The sequence below is a fragment of the Augochlora pura genome, chromosome 2, assembly GCF_028453695.1.
Source record: "Augochlora pura isolate Apur16 chromosome 2, APUR_v2.2.1, whole genome shotgun sequence".
Lineage (NCBI taxonomy): Eukaryota > Metazoa > Arthropoda > Insecta > Hymenoptera > Halictidae > Augochlora > Augochlora pura.
The window spans coordinates 22,614,648-22,635,198 of record NC_135773.1 but is presented as its reverse complement, the minus strand read 5'-3'; the positions used below and the strand labels follow the sequence as shown (position 1 = coordinate 22,635,198).

The following is a 20,551-nucleotide window of genomic DNA, read 5'->3' as shown; positions in this document are numbered from 1 at the left end:
ATCCAGAATAAACGGAATAAACCTAAATGATACTCGATGCTTGACGTGTGCATACAGTGTACGTAACTGGAAATTAAATTGTCACGAAATTAATCTTATTGGTAGGCAAGCTATCCATGGTTTCATGTTTTGTTAACGAGACCAATCAGTGCCTTAGTACACTTCGTATCGAACGTAGTGTGCGGCTTAAGCACATATTTGAACGTACCATTTCTCTGTACAAGTTCTTATGCAAGTGGGAACGACTGATCGGTGTGGAAGTCATAGTTAACACGTAGCCGGCGTTTGACGTGTCTTAGCCTCCTAGCCTAGGCTTAGTAATTCGGTAATTTGTTGCGGGCTGCTTGATTTGCAACGTGCCGGATGGAAACAAACGTAAATATGTTCCTGACAAATATTTGATAAAAGCCAACGGAATTATTTCTTATTACGTTCATAATTTAAAAGAAATATGTTGTCAAATAGATCATCCACGACAAATACCAGAAAAGATATGTTTCCCGATAAGAAAACTACATCGAAGCAAATGAAAACCTCTACGTTAACAAACGCTGCTGGACTTAGTTCCCTCATTACTTTTACTGTTTTGCTACTAGCATGGATCTCAGGATTCGCCTCTCGGCTTTTCGCAGTAATACGTTTCGAAAGTATCATACACGAATTTGATCCTTGGTACGTATGCGAGATACATTAAGAGTTGCATGTGTAATTATAATTTTATTTAATATTTTACGTTTTTTTTCGCTATAAACATATAATATTATTGCTATTTTAATAAAACAGTGTTATTTAAGTTACCATATGATGCCGTATAATTATTAATTTTTATAATTGCAAAATATTTTTGTTAATTTAGGTTTAACTACAGATCAACAGCGTATATGGTACAACATGGATTTTATAATTTTTTGAACTGGTTCGACGAAAGAGCATGGTACCCATTGGGTCGTATTGTGGGTGGAACTGTTTACCCTGGATTAATGATCACTTCTGGGTCGATACATTACATATTACATTCATTAAATATTCCAGTGCATATAAGAGACATTTGTGTATTCCTAGCTCCAATTTTTAGTGGCCTTACTGCCATTTCTACGTACTTATTAACAAAAGAGATATGGAGTGCTGGAGCTGGCTTGTTCGCAGCGTGTTTCATTGCAATTGTGCCTGGTTACATTTCAAGATCTGTAGCTGGAAGCTATGACAATGAAGGCATATCTATATTTGCTTTACAAATCACATATTATCTGTGGGTTAAATCAGTTAAAACTGGTTCCATTTTCTGGGCTTCAATGACTGCTCTGTCCTACTTTTATATGGTATCTGCCTGGGGCGGTTATGTTTTTATCATTAATTTAATTCCATTCCACGTTTTTGTACTACTGGTTATGAACCGATTTAGTAATCGTCTATTTACTAGTTACACTACATTTTATATATTGGGACTTCTGTTAAGTATGCAAATACCATTTGTTGGTTTCCAACCAATAAGAACATCAGAGCACATGGCTGCAGGGGGTGTATTTGGTTTATTAATATTTGTAGCAACTCTCAGGTACATTCATTTATCTGTAACCGCAACATGAAAAAATGTTTACCATGTCAACACTTTCTTTTCAATTATAGGTATTTGAAAACTGTACTTACAAAATCTGAAATGAAATACTTTGGAGGAATCGTTGCAGTAACTGCTGTCATTCTTCTTGTGATTCTGATTTGTTTGACTTATGCCGGTATTGTTGCACCCTGGAGTGGAAGATTTTATTCATTGTGGGATACTGGCTATGCAAAAATACACATTCCAATAATAGCATCTGTATCTGAGCATCAACCTACAACATGGTTTAGCTTTCTCTTTGACTTGCATATTCTTGTTACCACATTTCCCGTTGGCCTTTGGTACTGTATAAAGCATATTAATGATGAACGTGTTTTTGGTAAGTTTTCATTTGTGGTACAATACTCTTGTTATAAATGCCATTGATTTCCATACTATTCTTTTACAGTCATTTTATATGCTGTAAGTGCTGTTTATTTCGCCGGAGTGATGGTGAGGCTTATGCTCACTTTGACACCTATTGTATGTATGCTGGCTGGCGTTGCGTTCAGCGATCTTCTCGAGTTATTCTTTAAAGAGGAAGATAGTGAAAGAAATGATCGAAGCAACAATGCAAGCGAAGAAGAAAGCGAGGAAGAAAGAGAAAGAAGTCCTGGCAGAGCATTGTATGACAAGGCTGGTAAACTTCGTAGAATGAAACATGAGCGACCTAGAGGAAATGGTGATGGATTAGGTATTAATCTTCGAAATGGAGTTGTCTTTGGTACATTTATATTGATGATGATGTTCACTTTACATTGCACTTGGATTACAAATAATGCATATTCGAGTCCTTCGATCGTGTTGGCATCATATAGTAACGATGGTGGAAGAGCCATACTAGATGATTTCAGAGAAGCTTACTACTGGTTAGCACAAAATACACCTACTGATGCCAGAGTTATGAGTTGGTGGGATTATGGTTATCAGATTGCTGGAATGGCTAATAGGTATTCAAAGGAGTAGAAAATCATTACTATTACGTATCTATTCAGGATAATATGTTTCAGTAACATTTTTTTCTTTATTACTTTAGAACTACACTTGTGGACAATAATACTTGGAATAATTCTCATATAGCTCTGGTTGGAAAAGCAATGAGCTCAAATGAAAGCGCTGCCTATGAAATTATGACCTCTCTAGATGTAGATTATGTATTAGTTATTTTTGGAGGAATGATTGGATATTCTGGAGATGATGTCAATAAGTTCCTTTGGATGGTTCGAATTGCTGAAGGTGAACACCCACAAGACATTCGGGAGAGTGATTATTTTAGTGAAAGAGGAGAGTTTCGTGTAGATTCTGAAGCCTCACCTACTCTTTTGAATTCATTAATGTACAAGTTAAGTTATTATCGATTTGGAGAAGTTAAGATAGATTATCGGTCACCTTCTGGATATGATCGTACACGTAACGCAGAAATAGGAAACAAAAATTTCCAGTTAAAATATTTGGAAGAAGCTTATACCACTGAACACTGGCTTGTTAGGATCTACAGGTAATCGTACGACAATAAGAGTAAGATTTATATATTTATATATTATTTATGTATTATAATTTTCAGGGTGAAAAAACCAAATGAGTTTAATAGACCTAGTATTCCAATATCTAAGCGAGTTGTTGCACGTAATGCCAATTCATACATCAGCAGAAAGGTGAGTTCCTTGGTTTCCATAACAAAATAAGATAACATAAAGTTTTATGTTTTGGAATTTCAATCGTATCGGTTTACGTTTTTCACAATAAAACATTGCGTGACCTTGAAACGTAGTTGAAGTTGTGTGGGGTTGGATATTAATGTTTCAGACACCACGCCACAAGAAAGGTTACATAAAAGGCCGGCCAACTATTATTAAAGGACAGAAACTTCAACGAAGAACTACGTAACAAACATTTATTATCTAATTCATAACAGTTTTCAAATACAACTTTTGTAATAAAAAAAAAAAATTACCGTCCCTTGGGTCTACCACAAACTATACCTCAAACTAAGAATTTGATATCATTAAAAATCAAATCGATTGAAATATAGAATTTAAAAAAATTTCCAACATTTAAAATAATTGGAAAGATTGTTTTGTAAACGTAATGTAAGAAGAAAGGGATCACATCATTGATTTTGTTCACCAAGCTATGTTTATTTGTTGTTGAATTTTCAGGATTATTAAATATTGTCCACATATAATTGTCTTACATATTGTTCAGAAGAAGTAATTATAATTTTCTCTATACCACAATACATAACACATTTAATTTTGTAAGGAATTCAAACAATTTACTTGCATCCTTTATGATCTTATTCAATTATATGTTTATACATTTGAAATTTTTGTGTACTTACCTATTCTTTGTGGCTTCGTTTCCTTCATTCTCAATCAAATAGTCATAATAATTTAAATTCTTTTGCTAAAGTAAGATGTATGGTGAACTTTAGTTACGTTCGCGTAATTCATGGAAAACAAGTGAAATTTACAATACGAAGTTAATAAAAACATTAGTAGTAAGGTCAAAGGGATTGAAAATGTGTTATGTATACACAGTTTATTGTATAGTACCATGTTGATCATTTATAATAAGAAATTTTGTCATTTAAAAGTACTTTTATTATTTAAGCGTTTTATTTTTATTTTCTGTATAAAGACTCGAAACTGTAAAAAACAAATTTATGCAATAGAAATATTATTTGAAATGTATTATATATTTTTTCATCATATAATATTTAATCATTCATTGTTCATATATTTTTCCTAAAAGATAACATATTTTATTTTACATTTTTATGTTAATTGTATATAAATTTCGTATTACTTCGGTGAAGTTTGTTTTTGACTATTGATGTGTATATTACATAAACAAAGAACTTTAGTGAATATATGTGTTCATACAGTTATAAAATTATAGCTGGAGCAATGTTAAGTGCACAAAGTAGTATGTGCATAGTCGTTGTGTATATTTAATTATAAAGAGGATAAGAAAAAAATATAATTGAATGAAAGTTGTAATATTTATTAATAAATACATCATAGCACCTTTTGCATAAAATTAAATAAACGATGATCACGTTAATAACGTTTGTAACGAGTGTGCATTATGGTAAGTAGCTGCTATTATATGTGTACTATCATGAATAAATGACCACCTTTTGGTACATAATACATCTATTATTCTTTATCTGCATGTAATATTATAATTATAATTATAATAATTATATATATAATTATATTTATTTTTAATGACAGTAGGAATTAAGCTTATGATAAGCAAATGAAATGTGTACATCAACAGGTGGTCTTTGACAATATACTTCGAAGCGAATAGGTTATAGACTTTTAAATGTCAAAATCAGCTGATTGGTGGTAACAATTTTTCAAGGTTACTAGACTTATTAAAGATTCAAATTATTTTAATCCTATGTTAGGAACATAAAATTATATATAATTTTATAAATGGAATAATAATATATATATAATTTCAATTGTAAAATAGTAATATGAATATACATATAATTATTATTAAACGTAAAAATTATCTTCATTAGAAAATTGTACAAGTACTACTAATAATTTAGATATGATCCATTTTAGGATTATCTATTCAATAATTATTTTTCTCGTGTTCACTTGTTATTAATGCATTACGTAGTACAATACACATGTTTAGTAAAATATACTTTGCTGTGACGATTAATTTATAGAATGTTCAGTAACAAGTGGAAGAAAATTAAGAGATGCCTCTTTATGATATATAATGAAAATCAAAAGTAAAAAATTGCGTTTACAACGTTATTTTGCAGTTATTACAATTAATATTGACCAATAGCAAAGCATGAATCATTTTTGTATCTCTGTCTTTTACTCAATGCATCATTGTTCACACTTATCTTGAGCCAATTTACGCACGCTACTATTGGTGAATCGGAGGATCTTGAATTGTTAATAACTTAAAATGGAAGTAGACAATACACCTTTTTTTATTCTTGATTTTCGTCTTAATTTTCCTGACGAATTACCTCTTTAATTTTCTCCCATTTGTTGCCGAATATCCTGCACATAAAAAATATAAACAATACTAATGTATATGTGTATACAATGTACTTTTTTTCAAAGGTTTATTATTTGCGCTCATATGAATATATACATGATTATATACATTTAATAATTTTTTTGTTTATTTTCAAACAAAAAATTGTATATAATGAACTTTAAGAAGAAAAATTAGATCTTTTTTATAATAAATCAGATAATATTTACTGTCTACTATAATTGTATAAAAAAATGTTAATTACAGCTACTTATTGTAATATTTTTTAAATCGTGGTAGTACTATTGTAAACGTAATCGTTATGTATTAAATATATACACAGGTTGTTATAACATTAATTCTTATATTGTATACAATAAGAATGATGTATATTTAATACATGTTAATTTCATCGAATAGTACAATACATTTCTTTATATATCAAGTAAAATTGCCTAATTTCTTATATAAAAGAATTATGAAATTATATAAAATGTATATAGTTGTTGTGAATACAATGCACATCGCGAACTTCTGTCATATATAAGCGAGTGAACATGAACATTTAAAACATGAAATGAAGTAATAGGTGTTTATAATGTTTTTAGTCACATTTTTTGTATTTTAAGATGAAGGAAATAAGAGCAAAGTGAATGTGATTGGCAGCATATGTAAAACAAGTAAAAGGTTATGTCAAAGTGAATGTCGAAGAACAATCTAATCCTCAATGTCGTCAATGTTTAAAATTGTGGTGGAATTTCGTTTCATATAATATTATATTGGACTGGTTAATGCTTGGCATGGCGACAAAATGTTTGTATTTCGAATTCAAAGTGATAATACAGTGAATTCAAAGATTTTTCGCATCAGAAACTGTTCGTGTGTGCAGCGTCCGCCATTTTGCTTCCCTTACATCTGACATGTCTTTCTAATGTTATTATCGATGAATGCTGGAATTTGTGCGTGAATCTTCAATCTTGTTGGAGTGTATCTTCCAGGAAAAAGGTCGGATTGCTCCTGATTGGACAACAACCTCCATTGCTATTGGAAGTAATCTGCATTGTCCCAACCTCGGTTAAACTAAGCGAAACATTGGGTACATAAAGAAAACTTCGTGAGCGTATTTATTAAAAGTTTACCCCTGTTAATGGGTACAAATATGCGAGAAGGCTCATCCGATGAGTTTTGATGACTGTATTATTCAAACTTAATTACAGTATTTTGCACAGTGTCTTATTGTCTATATAAGGAGTGAACATAACCAAAAAGTGTTGATAGCCAGCATCGTGTACTGATGTCAACACTGAGATAAAAAGCATATTAATATGGCTTCGACTTGTCAAAGATTGATAGAACTCCTAGAGTTGTTATTCAATGCTTCTGTGTCTCAAACAATGCAATTACTTGAAGATGCATAGAATATGTTTGATGTGAATTGCTATGCGAGGCAAGGATTGTTTTTACCCTGATCTAGCCATGGACTAAGTTTACGCTTATTGCTTGAACCAGAAGACTTTAGTAATTATCTCATACAATATTATGTATAGAAGTATATGAATACAAACACAGAGTGATACACAGCTTTAATCCTTATGGATATTATTAACTGTTAAAAGTATTATTTGCACTTTTTAGAATATAGAATAAATTTTATTGTCGAATATTCAAATTTTTTTTGTAAGGCACTGCGTCAAATTTGATACTAGATAAAAGCATAGTAAATTTTAATCTTTGTATTAAAACAAGAGTCCATGACAAAACCAAGTTTTTTGTATATATGCACATACATGTAAATAAGAAATAGCCGAGTGCACATAACATTGGTATTTTCACATATAAATAAGTGCACGTAACTATTTTAAAATTTATTATACTTTGTACAAAGATTCATTTTTATCGGTTAAATTGTTTTAATACATATAGATATCAATGTTTCCAATTCAAATACAAAATACCAAGCTGTGATATAATACAATAAAAATAATTTTTTATTTTTTTATTCTCAGTATTATGAATTCAAAAGATAGTACTATCTGGACTTGGATCTTGGCATATGGCGTGAACTAAGTTTTATCTAGATAGGAAGAAAGTTGATTGGGAGGGTTTGAGAATGCAGGTGGAACAGGAGTCAAGAGAAGCGGTTATCAATGAAGGTCCCTATATTCGAAAACTCAAACATGGACAATAAACTTAAGTTTTCGGATCGCTTAAAGGCTTTACTGAAAACAGAGGCTCGTCAAGATGTCGATCCCTATATTTTCAGTGAACCAGAGCCATTTACTACAACAGCGGGGAGAAATGTTACAATAATCTCACCTAAAACTCCTAAAGTAATGCAAAGTTGTAAAAACATTGCAACAAAAGGCAAATGTATGAAACAAAGAATAAGAATAACACCTATAGCCGATGGAGAGTACAAAACTGTACAAGATCGTACCGTAGAATTAGACATTGACAGTAGTGTTGGTGGTGGTGGCAGCGGTAGTGGTGATGGTGAAAATATAGATTATAAATTTGCTAAAGCAATTCAACAGAAGCATCGTCATATTGAGAACCTACAAAGATTAAAATCTAGAAAGCAAAGTCGGGACCACACCCTATTGTATTATCCCAGGGCTGGGGATGAAATATCGGATAGTGACTCTAGTGGAGACGAAATGACAGTCTATCAACGCTATTGGTTCTCTGGTGAAACCAGTACAGCATTAAATCGTTCTGCACGTCTTTCCCAACTACGGTCTCAGTTAAGACGACGATTGATCCAGTTACATAGAAGTGGAACAGATTCAGAGACTTTATTGCGTGATAAAACTAGGTGTTTATTAGAAGCTGCTTATAAAGATCCTGCATCTACTGCTAGAGCTTTGAGTGATTCTCCAAGTACAAGCAAAGTGGTGGATGGGCCACTATTAGCTGGTGGACATTGTGGAGCCGAAGGATGTCAACAGATATCTTTGCCCTGCACTCGTTATTGTTCTCGTCACATTATGCTGAACGGAGATCAACTCTTATTTGAACATTGCACTGCCAAGTTTAGTGATAACACACAGTGTTGTATTCCTGTGTTTGATGTTGCACACGAATTACCTTTATGTCCAGAGCATGCAAGGAAAAGAGATAACTACCATCGCAAAGCCCAAGAGTCTAAACCAAAGAAAGCTCGTAAAAAGCCATCCTCTCCAACAATTCCTAGGCCTAAACCAAAATCTAGACCAAAAAAACGAAAACGGCCTCCTACGACCAAGCTTGATACTAAAGGTTCTAGTTTGGTGCACGAAGAGAACCAGTACTTGAGTCAAATAAACTCTAGTGAAAATCAAACAAAAACATTGAACAATTTGAATTCGATAGCTCAAGGAAGTTCACATTCTTCTAACTTAAATCTAGGATTAGGACTTGGTCTTGGAGGTGGGCTTAAAGTGGATCTGGCAGATCATGAAGTATTTCCATCTTTAGATTCTGCAGAGCATGACTTTGGCAATGTGCTCAATAACTTACCTGCTGATGCTTTTAATGACTTATTCATTGGTAATTATAGTATCAATAAACTGTTTAAATTGACTTGATAATCTTCGAATGATTAAAATAGATTAATATATACATATATATATGTATGTATGTATATATATATATATATATTATTCTTATCACGTTTTGCAGAAAGTAGAAATGGAGAATATGAACCATCAAGGGAGGAAGAAGAAGAGTTAGAGCGGGCACTAGAGGCAGTAGATAAGGATGTACGAAATTTGGAAAGAATGGGACAAACACATGGACTTTTAGAGCCGGCTTTGCTGGCGCAACTTATGTCAGATATTGCTTCGTAGCGCCGTCTATTTTAATAATATAATAATTTGAAAATGAGTTCGCGTGTGTTCCTTATACTATAGAGAGAAATACTGTTTGTGTCTGTGCTGCTAAATGTAAGATTGTGTTATTGACTTTCATTACATAGCTGTATAAATTCAAGATAATGACAGGGATCGACATGCAAAAAGTGAAAAAAGATAGTACAGTTATTAATTTAGTATAAACATTATTAAATACATCAATATCACAACTACATTAATATGCATATTTCCTATTATGTGCTGAAAATTCCATTTTTTCTAACAAATAATCACTCTGTCTTATTCTATTCTTGACACTATATTTGTAATTTGTCGAAAAATGACATCAAACCATCTTCAAAAAATCAGTAGTAGTTTTAGTAGCATGCAATCAAAATGTTTTTTTTCATTCTAAAATGTATGAAAATTGAAAGAAACATATTAATCTTGCAAAGTCGTAACATATATTTGAATTTTTCAGGGTATATAAACTCATTTTTATTTATTGTTTTATTATTTGATTCCGATATTAATTAGGTATACAAATTAGGTATATAAGTTTATTTAAACTTATGCTATTTGCACTGATAAATAATTTTTATTTTTCTTTCAAACACCCTGACATACTTGCAAGATACATTTATAAACAATTTCTGAACATGGAAATATTAAAATGGATGTTTATATGTTTTACAGTAACATTCGATTTAAATTTTCTTCACAATCGATAATCATCACAAAAGTAATGTTTAATTTCAAGTAACAGTAACAATTTCATTACGAAAAACTTGCAGTTGATACAAAAGTTATGATGTTTCATTTATTTTTAATCTGAGCCAAGAATTAAGTACAAGTACCGTATTTTTCATGTACGTTTTCGTAAAAATGTGACTTAGATTTCGTTTAAACAAATGTTAAATCTTTTTTAAGAAGTTACGTTTCATTGATGAATTGTATGCATAGAATACAATTGCACGGGCACATGACTGAATTTAAGATACTACATGTACACATAAAATAGTCATTCATTTCTCATCATCTATCTGCTGTAATAATCTCTGCAAATAATCGCGAATAATCTTACTGACATACGCATAACTATCATCATCATTTTCTTCATTTTGTATTATAATCATGTAGGTAAATGTTCAGTGATAGGTAGCTGTAATATATAATTAAAAACTTAAATTAATAAGAAGTGCCGAAATAGTTTCATTTTTTGATATTTTTAGTAACTATAATACATTTAAAATTCTTGCAGCCTATAAGAAAAGTTGACACGCTGTGCATTATTTTATTATCTGAAATTATAGTAAGTAACAATAAGATTTAAGAAAAAAAAAGGCACAGATTCTGAGGGTAAAACTAGATTGCTCTTGTCGATCGTATGGACGGCTGGATTACTTACTGCCATTTGACATTTAAAATATTGCAATATAGCTATAGTGTTGATACTAGTGTTGTTTGCGTAAATGTAATGCTACAAGATGTACACAATATATTTCAAATTATCATAATTTTAATACATATCGTAATAGAGATCAAATAAAAGATACATTGAACCATTTTATAGAATGTAAATAAGTATGGATAAAGAAGAAAAGAAGAAATGCATTTCACATGTCACATCAAGATTGTACAGACTTATGTGAGATCTAGTTTTTATTATCAAAGTCTCTGTGCCAAATACAAGCAAAGGTATTTCATTTTGATACCTCATACATGCGTGTCACTTATTCACTGATAATAGGTCGCAATGAAGTATACCTTGAATAATGAATGTTTTAGCTAAATGTAAACCTTTGCAAATGAATAGTAAATTTGCCACTGTAAATGAAAAACAGAAACAACATAATTTACAATTTAACCCATATTGGGATTAAATTAATGTCATATATATATATGTATATATATATGTATGCATATATGTATATGTATATACATATTGTTATTATATACATATAATGGTAATAAGTAGGTACAGCAATTATTTATAAAAAAAAACAATGCAGAATTTAATCATAAAAAAAAATGCATTGCTTCAAATGTACCTATATGTGTATCTCCTTGTAAAATATCAGCATTAGTACTCATTATTAGGCATTACCAATTATAATAAGCATATTTTTTACATCGTCTTATTGTACTCAGTTTATCCACCCAAATCATGAGTCCCCCAAAGTGTTGTTCTTTTGAATGAATGTGTCTATATTTAACAGTTTTTTTAAATTAAAAAATTCTTATCAGTATTTTATTCTATTTATACTCGTATTTTTTTTTTACAATAAAAAATTTTAGGTAACGTTCCACGATTTATTACAATTTACTTTATTCCTAATAGTGATGTAGTATGTTCATTCAAATATCTGCTCTGTGTATAAATTTGAACGTTTTTGAGAAGATCAAATGTAGACACATATATTCAATTATTTGGTTGTTATCAATCCATATTAATATTAAATAATTTCATGAATAATAAAACCACTTTGAAACAGTACTTAATGGTTTTTGTTCTCTTAATTTTGTTTAATTTAGTTCGAAAGATGTATAGACTAAGAGTACAAAAAATTATATGTTAACATTTATTGTATTATGTAAAACTAAGTATTTATATTACGGTTTATATATTTAATCATATAATTGTTAACATAAATGCATTTCGGAACAATAGCCCATATATGCTTGATTCATATTAGTTCTCAAGAATTCAAATATGTTTATAATGATTGTATAATATAATCTGCTTTTGATACATTTGTGGATTGGTAGTACATGACATAATTTAATAATTATATTTTTTACTGATTATTTATACAATTTAGATATGCCTGTATCATGAACGTAAGTATGTATTTACTAATAAATGATCAAACATATCTAGTGAACAATGCAACTGTATACATATGTGGTGAGTAACGCATAATGATGGGTAGATTACAATTGCTTTACTTGATTTATCATCAAATTTTAGAAACTCAATAGTACCTTAATTTTTATTAACTTTTTTTTTTAAGTAACTTATGTCGTTGCTACGGAATACGTGTCTACATTTTTTGTATACTGATGTTTAATTTCTCTCATGTACCATTTTTTCCTTGCTTCTTTGCGATTAGCTTCGTAATTATTCTTTGATATGATACTTGTCTTAATTGGAAAATCACTAATTACTTTAGGCTCAGTTTTAAATAATGGAAGCTTCCGTGGTGTTGTAGTTTTGACCTATAATTTGAAAAGCAATTACAAAACATCAGTTCTTGACAATAAAATTTATATTATATTAAGAAAGTATTCTTGGTTTTTAAAGAGAGACAAATTGTTGTCTTGCATTTTTTATAATTTCTATTTTTTAAAGATATAGATATTATAAGAATTTATAGTGTAATGTGTTCCTTACAGTTTTTGCCATTTCATAAGCTGCCTTGTCAGCTATCTGAATATCAGAAGCTTTTTCTTCCTCAAGCGGTGTCAACATTAAATCATAATTGTCTCTGTGGTCTCCTAAAATCCCTACTTTAATATCTAACTCATATAATTTATCTTCTGCGGTTAGTAGTGCATTTTGTAAATAAATTAATCGCTCCTCATCAGTGTCATCTTCAATACCTGTTTAATATTATATAGTTAGAGACAATTTATTGTAAAGAAACAAAATTGTGTATTGCAAAATGACATACCTAAAGAAAGAAGACGATGATCATAATTTGAATATATTAGTTCTCTTATCACTGGAGAATTTCTCAATAATCTTCGTTTTTCTTGTATTTTAGTTCCTTGTAGAACTGCAACATCATCTTCTAACATATCTGGTATAAGATGACTAGGAGTTCGTCTTATAGCCATATTGTATGCTTCGCTTCTAAATAATCTGTGCAATTCTATTTCTGAAACGAGTACATTTGTTATTAATTACATTACACTAAAATAAATCTTATCAAAAACTTCCTTGTACATAGACCGACTTACCAATTAAGTTAAAATATTTACGTTGTAAAGCTATCCAAACTACACGGTGTGTCATACCAATTAACACTTCGAACATTCTCAAATCTTTTTCTCCCTGAGATTGAGTCAATGATGTCGCACCCTTCTTTCCACTTGTCATGTGGTGATATTGTATACTGTCTTGACAACCTACTATTAAATCAGCATACTCTCTACCAAGAATACAACGGAGATTTTGCATATCGTTTGCATATTTAGATCTATAGCCCCGAGCTAAAGGATTCGGTGCTTTCTTCATAGTGGCTGCACGTTCTTCCATTAATTCTTCCCATATTATCACGTAGTATTGAAAATAAATTATTACAGCTCTTAAGAATCGGTCTACAATGGGTAAATGAAAGAAATTTATAAATTGCGGACTAACAGGAGATGCCAGTAAAAATAGTACAAGATCCTTTATATCTTGTAAGATAATAACATTCGGTTCGTTCGGAGATATTTTTCTTAAATAATGTCTTCTAAATTGTATCTAAAATACGAAAGATATTTGGTAGTACCATTACAGTTACTTACTTTTCTTTTTTACCATTTACCTTTTCTCGTTGATTTAAAGTTTCATGAAAATTTAAAATTAAATATCCATGCGGACTATAAACGTTCGAGTCTGGAGTATGATCCGATGGTCCTTTATGCCTTTTAATTTGTTCATCCTCCGGCTTTTGCACACTTACGTATAAAACATAAAAAACAGTATTCAATCGAATATTTTACTAATACAATTTCTAAAGAAATCAAAATATGGTATACTTTACATATATAAGTCTATAAAAGAATATTTCAATAATTTATTACTCTAATAAAATTAGCGCATCCGAAATTTCATCCCATGCGAAATGTTTGTCTTCCATATTCAGATTATTACAGTAATAAAACGTACAAGTTATTTTATATAATCGTATATTACAAAAAGATTCAGGTTAGTCAAATAAGGTAAATGCAAGTCATAAAACACAGTTTGGTGGTGGTTGAATTTCATTTATTGATTACGTATTCTATGTATTTACAGTAAGTATTCAATAAGTTCCTGCACCAGCGATGATTTTAAACGTGAGCTTTTTTCACGATCACGTGAAGCGAATGAAACATGGGCGCGAAAGATAATAGCAGTCAAAATATTTTTTAATACGCACAGTCAATCGCAAAACTATTCGGTCACTAAGGTATGTTTAATTTTGACGATCTGTATCTTTGTTACTTATGCATGACACGAGTTCGAAATTGTTGCCTTCGATAGATCACTTATTGATTTATTTTAATATACTTACATAATATTAAATATTAACTGAAATTACATACAATTTACGCATGAAAAAGATAATCGAATAGTCACTTTGTTTCTCAATATATGCATTTTTCTAGAAACCTTCGACTCGAAGCGTATCATTTACTTACGAACAAGTGATTAGCGCCAAGCGGTTAGTGTTACCGTAGATTTCATTCCGTTTACTGTCATTTATCATGAAAAATGGGTCGGAAAAGTAAAAATGTTTCATTTAATTTCCGCCAACCAATGTAATAAAACAAAAAGATTATACTACGAAGTACTACAAACTAATCTTTGGTTTCTAAAGTATTAATTGTCTATAGTATCTGAATATTTTTCTAACTCGAAAAATGACTGTGACTTTATTGTCATATATGCAGCAAGTTAATTAAATATTTTCTACATCTTTAAAATTCAATAAATACTCTATCGGAATAAACAAGTTTGAGTTTATTTCTTCTATAATTGACAAAGATATAAACTACTAAGTTAAGTATACCTTAGTGTTTGAATATTTTTGCGATTCGTACGTATATAGATCCATTTTTATGCCAAAAATCTAAAAAGAAATAATATTAAAATAATAAATAAAAATCTAAAGATATTTCAAATTTTGATATTACATGTTATGTAGAATGCATAAAAAAATGAACTTACTTAAAAGAGTATTTACATAAAACTATTATTTCGTTATATATTTGTGTTTAAATGAAATTTTATGTACAGTAACAAATTTATTGCTTATCATCGATACATTTGCTATTGCATAAACGATGTTTTGGGAGAGAATCTAAAACCGGTTGATCTTCTGGAAATATTGCTTCATTGGACAATATCCATTCATTTGAATTGAGTGAAGTTTCTTCCTTGGGATCGTTGGACCAATGAAAAACTTTACATCTAACCTTAACTTCCTCTTTGTTATTAATTTTAACAGTGATATAAAATTCTTTATTCTCAATAGACAAATCTGGTCCACATATTTTTTTCTCCGGCATGGTTATTGTATCCTCAGGAACAATGATACCTGCTCTACGAAAACTTGCTCTGACATGCCATTTTTCTATTGTCCATGGAACATGCCTAGACATTCTTATTTGCAAATAAAATTGCGACAATAAATTTAACGTTCTTTCAACTAATTCGGAACTGTGTGTGTTTATGTCTTCAATATTTACTGATGTAATCAAATACTTTTCAATGTTTTCAGGTGTTGCGTATACAGCTAACTTTGGTAACAACAGGTTATTATAAGCTTTATTAGATGGCACTGAAATCCGTTGCCCTTTCAAACCTACACCATTTATATTGTCTATTAGAATGACGTCAATGGCCGGTTGTTTACGGCAATTTGTATCTTCTACAAGATCATAGATAAAATGTTTAGTTTTCAACAAGTGCGGCTTTTGATTTTTCTTGTGCAGGAGCGCCGGATACCGTCTTTTCAGAATGAATGTATTCTATAAAAGAAAACAACGTGATTATTAAAATTATTTAAAAAATATTAATCAATGCTTGTTTATTGATCGAAGATTTCTTTGTGAACATACATTTTTGAAACGATAAGAAATCATTTATATTCCATGCATTTGACATACTTCTATACTATTATTTGATAAAAAGGTAAAACATTACCCGAGTTTGTTGTGCTGATAAATTAAATTGATTAGGCAATAGCATTGTCGATTTCGTTTTTATATGGTTTATACAAATTTTTGTGTACGGCAACATATTTGTTGGATGCGGTTAAGTACAATGTACTATTTACCATGTACGAATAATGCAATAGAGTGAAGTTGCCGTGCATAGAACATCTTACCACAGACTAGGTACAAAATAGACGAAACAGTTTATAGGATTTTGTGTCTCGCGTTCTAAAATATCAACGTAACTCAAAGTTAAGTATCACGATCTGAAGTATCGACTCTATCGTGATACTATAGCGAAATCTATCCAAACGGAACTAGTGAACTACATCTGAATGCAACAGAGAACAGTGCATGTCTCAGGTGACCAATTTACAGATGATACATAAATACTATTTCCACAATTTAAATATCCGTGCCGTTCGCGCTTCTGCTCGTAGCAGAAATGAAATATAAACATTTTTTACTAACTTAACCTTCTTTCATAAGCTATCGGTAATATAGATCGCGACATAAAATGATAAGAGGGGTAAGACGGTTCATGTTGCCCGTAAATTACCCTCGGGAAACTACCATACCGGTTACGAATTACAGTCACCAACGTTTTGTCTACCAGTTTACTGTGTTTTACCGCAGGTGTCGCTACCAGTTCGAATAACACGGCGGAAGCGATTGAAACTTTTCATACTTGTTTAAATTTCTCATTTTTTAAAGCTTTTAGATATAATAAAAATAGCTGTACAAGCGAAATAAATGTTTTCTCTTTTATCTAACAGAGGTAGATAACTTTAACTTTGAAATAGAAATAATTGTCGACTCAAAATGTCGACCGTGACTTTTTCTATTGCAATTGGATTTTTTATATATATTTTAAAAAAAAGTTATATAATGTTTATTATCTTAAGTATATCAGCCCTTTGCGGTCGTATAAGCAATTTATTTATTCTTTCGATCTTTTTCAATTTTTGCACAAGATTAAAATTACTGTGAATTAAAATTTTATTACTGTTCACTGAAAGTATATAAATTACGACGAGCACGACGCTAGCGTATAAATTTAACCGCGAAGGATTAGAGTTCTATCGGGTCCCTAATGATCAGGAGGACAGGTTTCCATCGCGATGGAAGTTAGGTTCGTTCGGCACGCGCACAGGTATCGGCAACGTAATCAGGAATCCGAGGGTGCATCGTCCACTCTGACCGGTTTTCAAGAGGGCTCCCATACCATTGCGTTAACGGTAGAAACCAGAGACCCGCTTGAATGGCAGAACGCTAAATATACGTGCACGTCTGGAGTGGCGCTTGCTCATGCAAGGTGTGTAATTACATCCCGATCGACAATCCGTTCTGCAAACAGAATTTCAGCGAGCGTGATTAGTCCGCCGAGACAAAAGAATTTAACGAAAACGGCACACATTTCTTCGCGCGGAAAACGGACGGAATTGTCACAGAATGTTTGAACTTGGCACCAAAGAGCATTATTGCCATCTACATACATTCTTCTATTTTCTTTTAACACTTTATCGACCGGTTGCCTTAACTTTTGATCTATTATTGAGATAAATGTGTGAAATTGTACTACAAGCTTCAATATTATTACATAAATTGTTAAATATTAAATACCTTTCGCGATTAATTAGATAAATAGAATGAAAATGGGAACGAAAATTTGTACAATTTTTTTCAATTTTAAGTTCAATGTTAAATAGAATAAACGCCGATGCGTCTTCCACTGTAATTAGAGAATTCTATAAGGTTTTTTGATTGAATGACCAAAGGCGTTCGTGATTTCTCGTCCTCGCTTTATTAATTATAACATATTCTTTCTGTTATCACAGTCGATGTTACGAAATACAAATACAGATTGCTTATCACGTGTCCGACAATAAATACACAGAAATCCCGCGAGGAAAGATCGTCCTCGGATGCTAAAAAAAAAGACGAGCATCGCGACGGCAAATCCGGAGTCCTCGCTCTGTCTGTGAAACGCGTTCTGAACAATCGAATACACACGTTCTAGATGGAAAGGGAGAGGGAGGGGGGAGACACGAGGAACAAAAATCGTGGCGACAAAGTTTGAGCACGCGTTCGCACTGGTGTATTCAACCCTTCGCGCTCGAAGCCATTTTAACTGTAGATCTAAAATAACTTCTCCGCCTTTTAATATTTCCATTTTATATAATAACATTTATTTCATTCATATGAAATTGATTCTTGTGATTTTGTACTAATAGTTCCGCTAGTAATAATTTTCACGATCCAAACTTTGTTAGTAAAAATGTTAAATAGAAATAGAATTGTCGAAATAGAAATTTTCAGATCCGAGCTTGAAAATGGCTTCGAGGGAAAAGGGTTGAAAGCCGACATTCCCAATGTTCCGCTGCAACGAATACCCATCGCGATCACGCGTGTCCACTTCGTTCGGGAACTGGGTTAAACATGCAAATAGGCCCCCGGTTTGGGCTTCTTTCACGCTGAGTTTCGTATCACAACGGATCTTCTTCCACCGTTATTAATCTCTCTTTCGTTGCATTTCTCACTCGAAACCGTATTCATTCCAGACACAACAATCGATAAACATATGGAGACAGAAATTTCTATTCGGTCGGAAGAGACGCTTCGACGGTCAACTTAAACGTTAAAATCATTCGATTAGAAACTACGGAACGTGTTCGCGCAACGAAACATCCGTTTTACAAACATCCGTTACAGAAATTTCGTCAACTATAAAACAAAGTCTTTCGATCGGTTTTTTGAGAAAGCGTTCGTCCACGCGTCGCTCGAGCACAAACGAGACAAACGCGCGACGGCTCGCGCGTTAAATAACGATCGCGGCACGGAAAGGGAACTATGTGGATGTTTATTCGTGGGTCATCTTTGTCGGAGCACTCGATGATTGCCGGCACCGATCCGTTAATACGGCGGATGGTGCGAGATCGTCGCTTCGCGCATTGTTCGACTACAAAGTAATTTGTTCATATATTATATTGGACCATTTGTCGGATATGACGACGAACTTGTTTGAAGGCACGATGGCGTGCACGGATTGTCGACGACTCTTTAACCCCTTCCGCTATAATTAATTTTTATTGTTGTAATCGATAATTGCTGTTTCATTTCGAAGCGAAAGCAAATTTAATTCTTCCGTTATCGAAGCACAGAAACGAATGTAAATAAAAGCGACACGAGAAATAGGAATTGTCTATGACGTTAAATAACGTTCAACGTTCTATTAAAGAAATTATTAAGAATAAATAAATGCTAATTAACACAGCACGAAAGGAATCACAGCGCAAGGGGTTAAATCGATGAACGTTTCGCTTCATTTCCATGCTAGCTGGAAAAATTGCAACAGGAATCATTTTCGCCAAAAGTAGATTAACTCTTTCACAGGGAAACGTTTCCTTCGCAAAAGAATAAAGTAGCCTTTTTTTCTGGAGGAAGTACACCCATTTTAGAGAGAATTAAGCAGCTTTCGTTCGGAAGGGTGAAGATAGTTTCGTGGAGGAATCAAGGAACAGTGTAGTTACTAATCTTAACGACACAAGCATCTTCTCTTGTTTACTCATTGTTATTTAGGGACTCGGGATCCGAAACAATTTGTAGGTAATTATCTACTGTCACGAATTTCGTTTTCTAATAGGCACGCTCGACTTATTATTACAGAATTAATATTACTTTATACAATGTTCTTCCACGATTTGCTATAGTCTGAACGGTTTACAATAATTATATTCGATTCGGTTCGAAATAATAATTCGGAAAGATATTTGAAATGGTCATCGCTGCCAAAGCGAACAATATTTGCAAATGTTAACTTTTGAACACCGCATTTACGTATATATATATATGTGTTTGTATGTATGTTGGTACATGTACATACAATTAGGTTTATACATGGACGTCGCAACAATATTAAATGATACTTGTTCCTCTTCTATGTTGCTACGATGAGGCCAGCCGATAATGGACGGATCTTCCCTGTATCGATTTATGTTGCACTTGATGCGTCTTGAAAATGTTTTTCTTATCAAAATTTTAAGTATTTTTCTAACGGTCGTGTTACGCCATTTTCTCCATTGCTCACCATTTCTTGTACCATTACAAATACGAAATACTGAATCGTTTCGTCTGCGCTCACGGATCGGGGCAGTTTATTATTTCGCGCGGCAAGACCTTAACACTTTACCGA

The 20,551-nt window shown here is 31.9% G+C and overlaps 4 protein-coding genes across 10 annotated transcripts; 2 read left to right on the top strand and 2 right to left on the bottom strand.

The window, feature by feature from the left end:
• Positions 1 to 87: 87 nt before the first annotated feature.
• On the top strand, positions 88 to 4,290 carry Stt3b (catalytic subunit 3B of the oligosaccharyltransferase complex). Of its 4 annotated transcripts, none has more exons than XM_078195407.1 (8): positions 88 to 375; positions 466 to 672; positions 857 to 1,555; positions 1,627 to 1,937; positions 2,007 to 2,547; positions 2,634 to 3,095; positions 3,162 to 3,252; positions 3,375 to 4,290. In XM_078195407.1, the coding sequence occupies exons 2-8, from the start codon at positions 494 to 496 to the stop codon at positions 3,393 to 3,395; spliced, it is 2,304 nt and encodes a 767-aa protein (XP_078051533.1). In that variant the 5' UTR covers positions 88 to 375; positions 466 to 493; the 3' UTR covers positions 3,396 to 4,290. The 4 variants fall into 4 exon arrangements, with proteins under 4 accessions (XP_078051533.1, XP_078051528.1, XP_078051524.1 ...); XM_078195402.1 differs by having other exon boundaries at positions 3,369 to 4,290; XM_078195398.1 differs by having other exon boundaries at positions 92 to 375; positions 3,404 to 4,290.
• A 1,830-nt stretch (positions 4,291 to 6,120) lies between these two features.
• Positions 6,121 to 11,568, top strand: L(3)l1231 (zf-C3Hc3H domain-containing lethal (3) L1231). 2 transcript variants are annotated; one of them, XM_078195428.1, is made up of 3 exons: positions 6,121 to 6,713; positions 7,624 to 9,145; positions 9,278 to 11,568. In XM_078195428.1, exons 2-3 carry the CDS (start codon positions 7,765 to 7,767, stop codon positions 9,442 to 9,444), a joined length of 1,548 nt encoding a protein of 515 aa, XP_078051554.1. In that variant the 5' UTR covers positions 6,121 to 6,713; positions 7,624 to 7,764; the 3' UTR covers positions 9,445 to 11,568. The 2 variants fall into 2 exon arrangements, with proteins under 2 accessions (XP_078051554.1, XP_078051548.1); XM_078195422.1 differs by having other exon boundaries at positions 6,121 to 7,135.
• Positions 11,569 to 11,716: 148 nt separating this feature from the next.
• Positions 11,717 to 14,415, bottom strand: LOC144477701 (protein phosphatase 1 regulatory subunit 36). Its single transcript, XM_078195439.1, has 6 exons — positions 14,242 to 14,415; positions 13,983 to 14,115; positions 13,411 to 13,918; positions 13,122 to 13,328; positions 12,842 to 13,050; positions 11,717 to 12,666 (listed from the first exon to the last, which is right to left on the bottom strand). Exons 1-6 carry the CDS (start codon positions 14,295 to 14,297, stop codon positions 12,466 to 12,468), a joined length of 1,314 nt encoding a protein of 437 aa, XP_078051565.1. The 5' UTR covers positions 14,298 to 14,415; the 3' UTR covers positions 11,717 to 12,465.
• Positions 14,416 to 14,602: 187 nt separating this feature from the next.
• Positions 14,603 to 16,506, bottom strand: Mrpl9 (mitochondrial ribosomal protein L9). Of its 3 annotated transcripts, none has more exons than XR_013495261.1 (3): positions 16,349 to 16,506; positions 15,371 to 16,173; positions 14,603 to 15,272 (listed from the first exon to the last, which is right to left on the bottom strand). XR_013495261.1 is itself a non-coding variant. In XM_078195463.1 (2 exons), exons 1-2 carry the CDS (start codon positions 16,442 to 16,444, stop codon positions 15,448 to 15,450), a joined length of 822 nt encoding a protein of 273 aa, XP_078051589.1. In that variant the 5' UTR covers positions 16,445 to 16,506; the 3' UTR covers positions 14,603 to 15,447. The 3 variants fall into 3 exon arrangements, 1 of the variants encoding a protein (XP_078051589.1); XR_013495262.1 differs by having other exon boundaries at positions 16,264 to 16,398; XM_078195463.1 differs by having other exon boundaries at positions 14,603 to 16,173.
• Positions 16,507 to 20,551: the final 4,045 nt, after the last annotated feature.

Coding starts and splice junctions, on each gene's coding strand:
- LOC144477701 (XM_078195439.1), bottom strand. CDS start 14,297: ATGGAAGACAAACATTTCGCATGGGATGAAATTTCGGATGCGCTAATT. Junction 14,116..14,241: donor GATGCGCTAATTTTATTAGA/GTAATAAATTAT, acceptor TTTATACGTAAG/TGTGCAAAAGCCGGAGGATG. Junction 13,919..13,982: donor CTTTAAATCAACGAGAAAAG/GTAAATGGTAAA, acceptor TTCGTATTTTAG/ATACAATTTAGAAGACATTA.
- Stt3b (XM_078195395.1), top strand. CDS start 452: ATGTTGTCAAATAGATCATCCACGACAAATACCAGAAAAGATATGTTT. Junction 2,548..2,633: donor ATTGCTGGAATGGCTAATAG/GTATTCAAAGGA, acceptor TTATTACTTTAG/AACTACACTTGTGGACAATA. Junction 3,253..3,403: donor ATTCATACATCAGCAGAAAG/GTGAGTTCCTTG, acceptor TTAATGTTTCAG/ACACCACGCCACAAGAAAGG.
- Mrpl9 (XM_078195463.1), bottom strand. CDS start 16,444: ATGTTGCCGTACACAAAAATTTGTATAAACCATATAAAAACGAAATCG. Junction 16,174..16,348: donor TATCAGCACAACAAACTCGG/GTAATGTTTTAC, acceptor TTTCTTTTATAG/AATACATTCATTCTGAAAAG.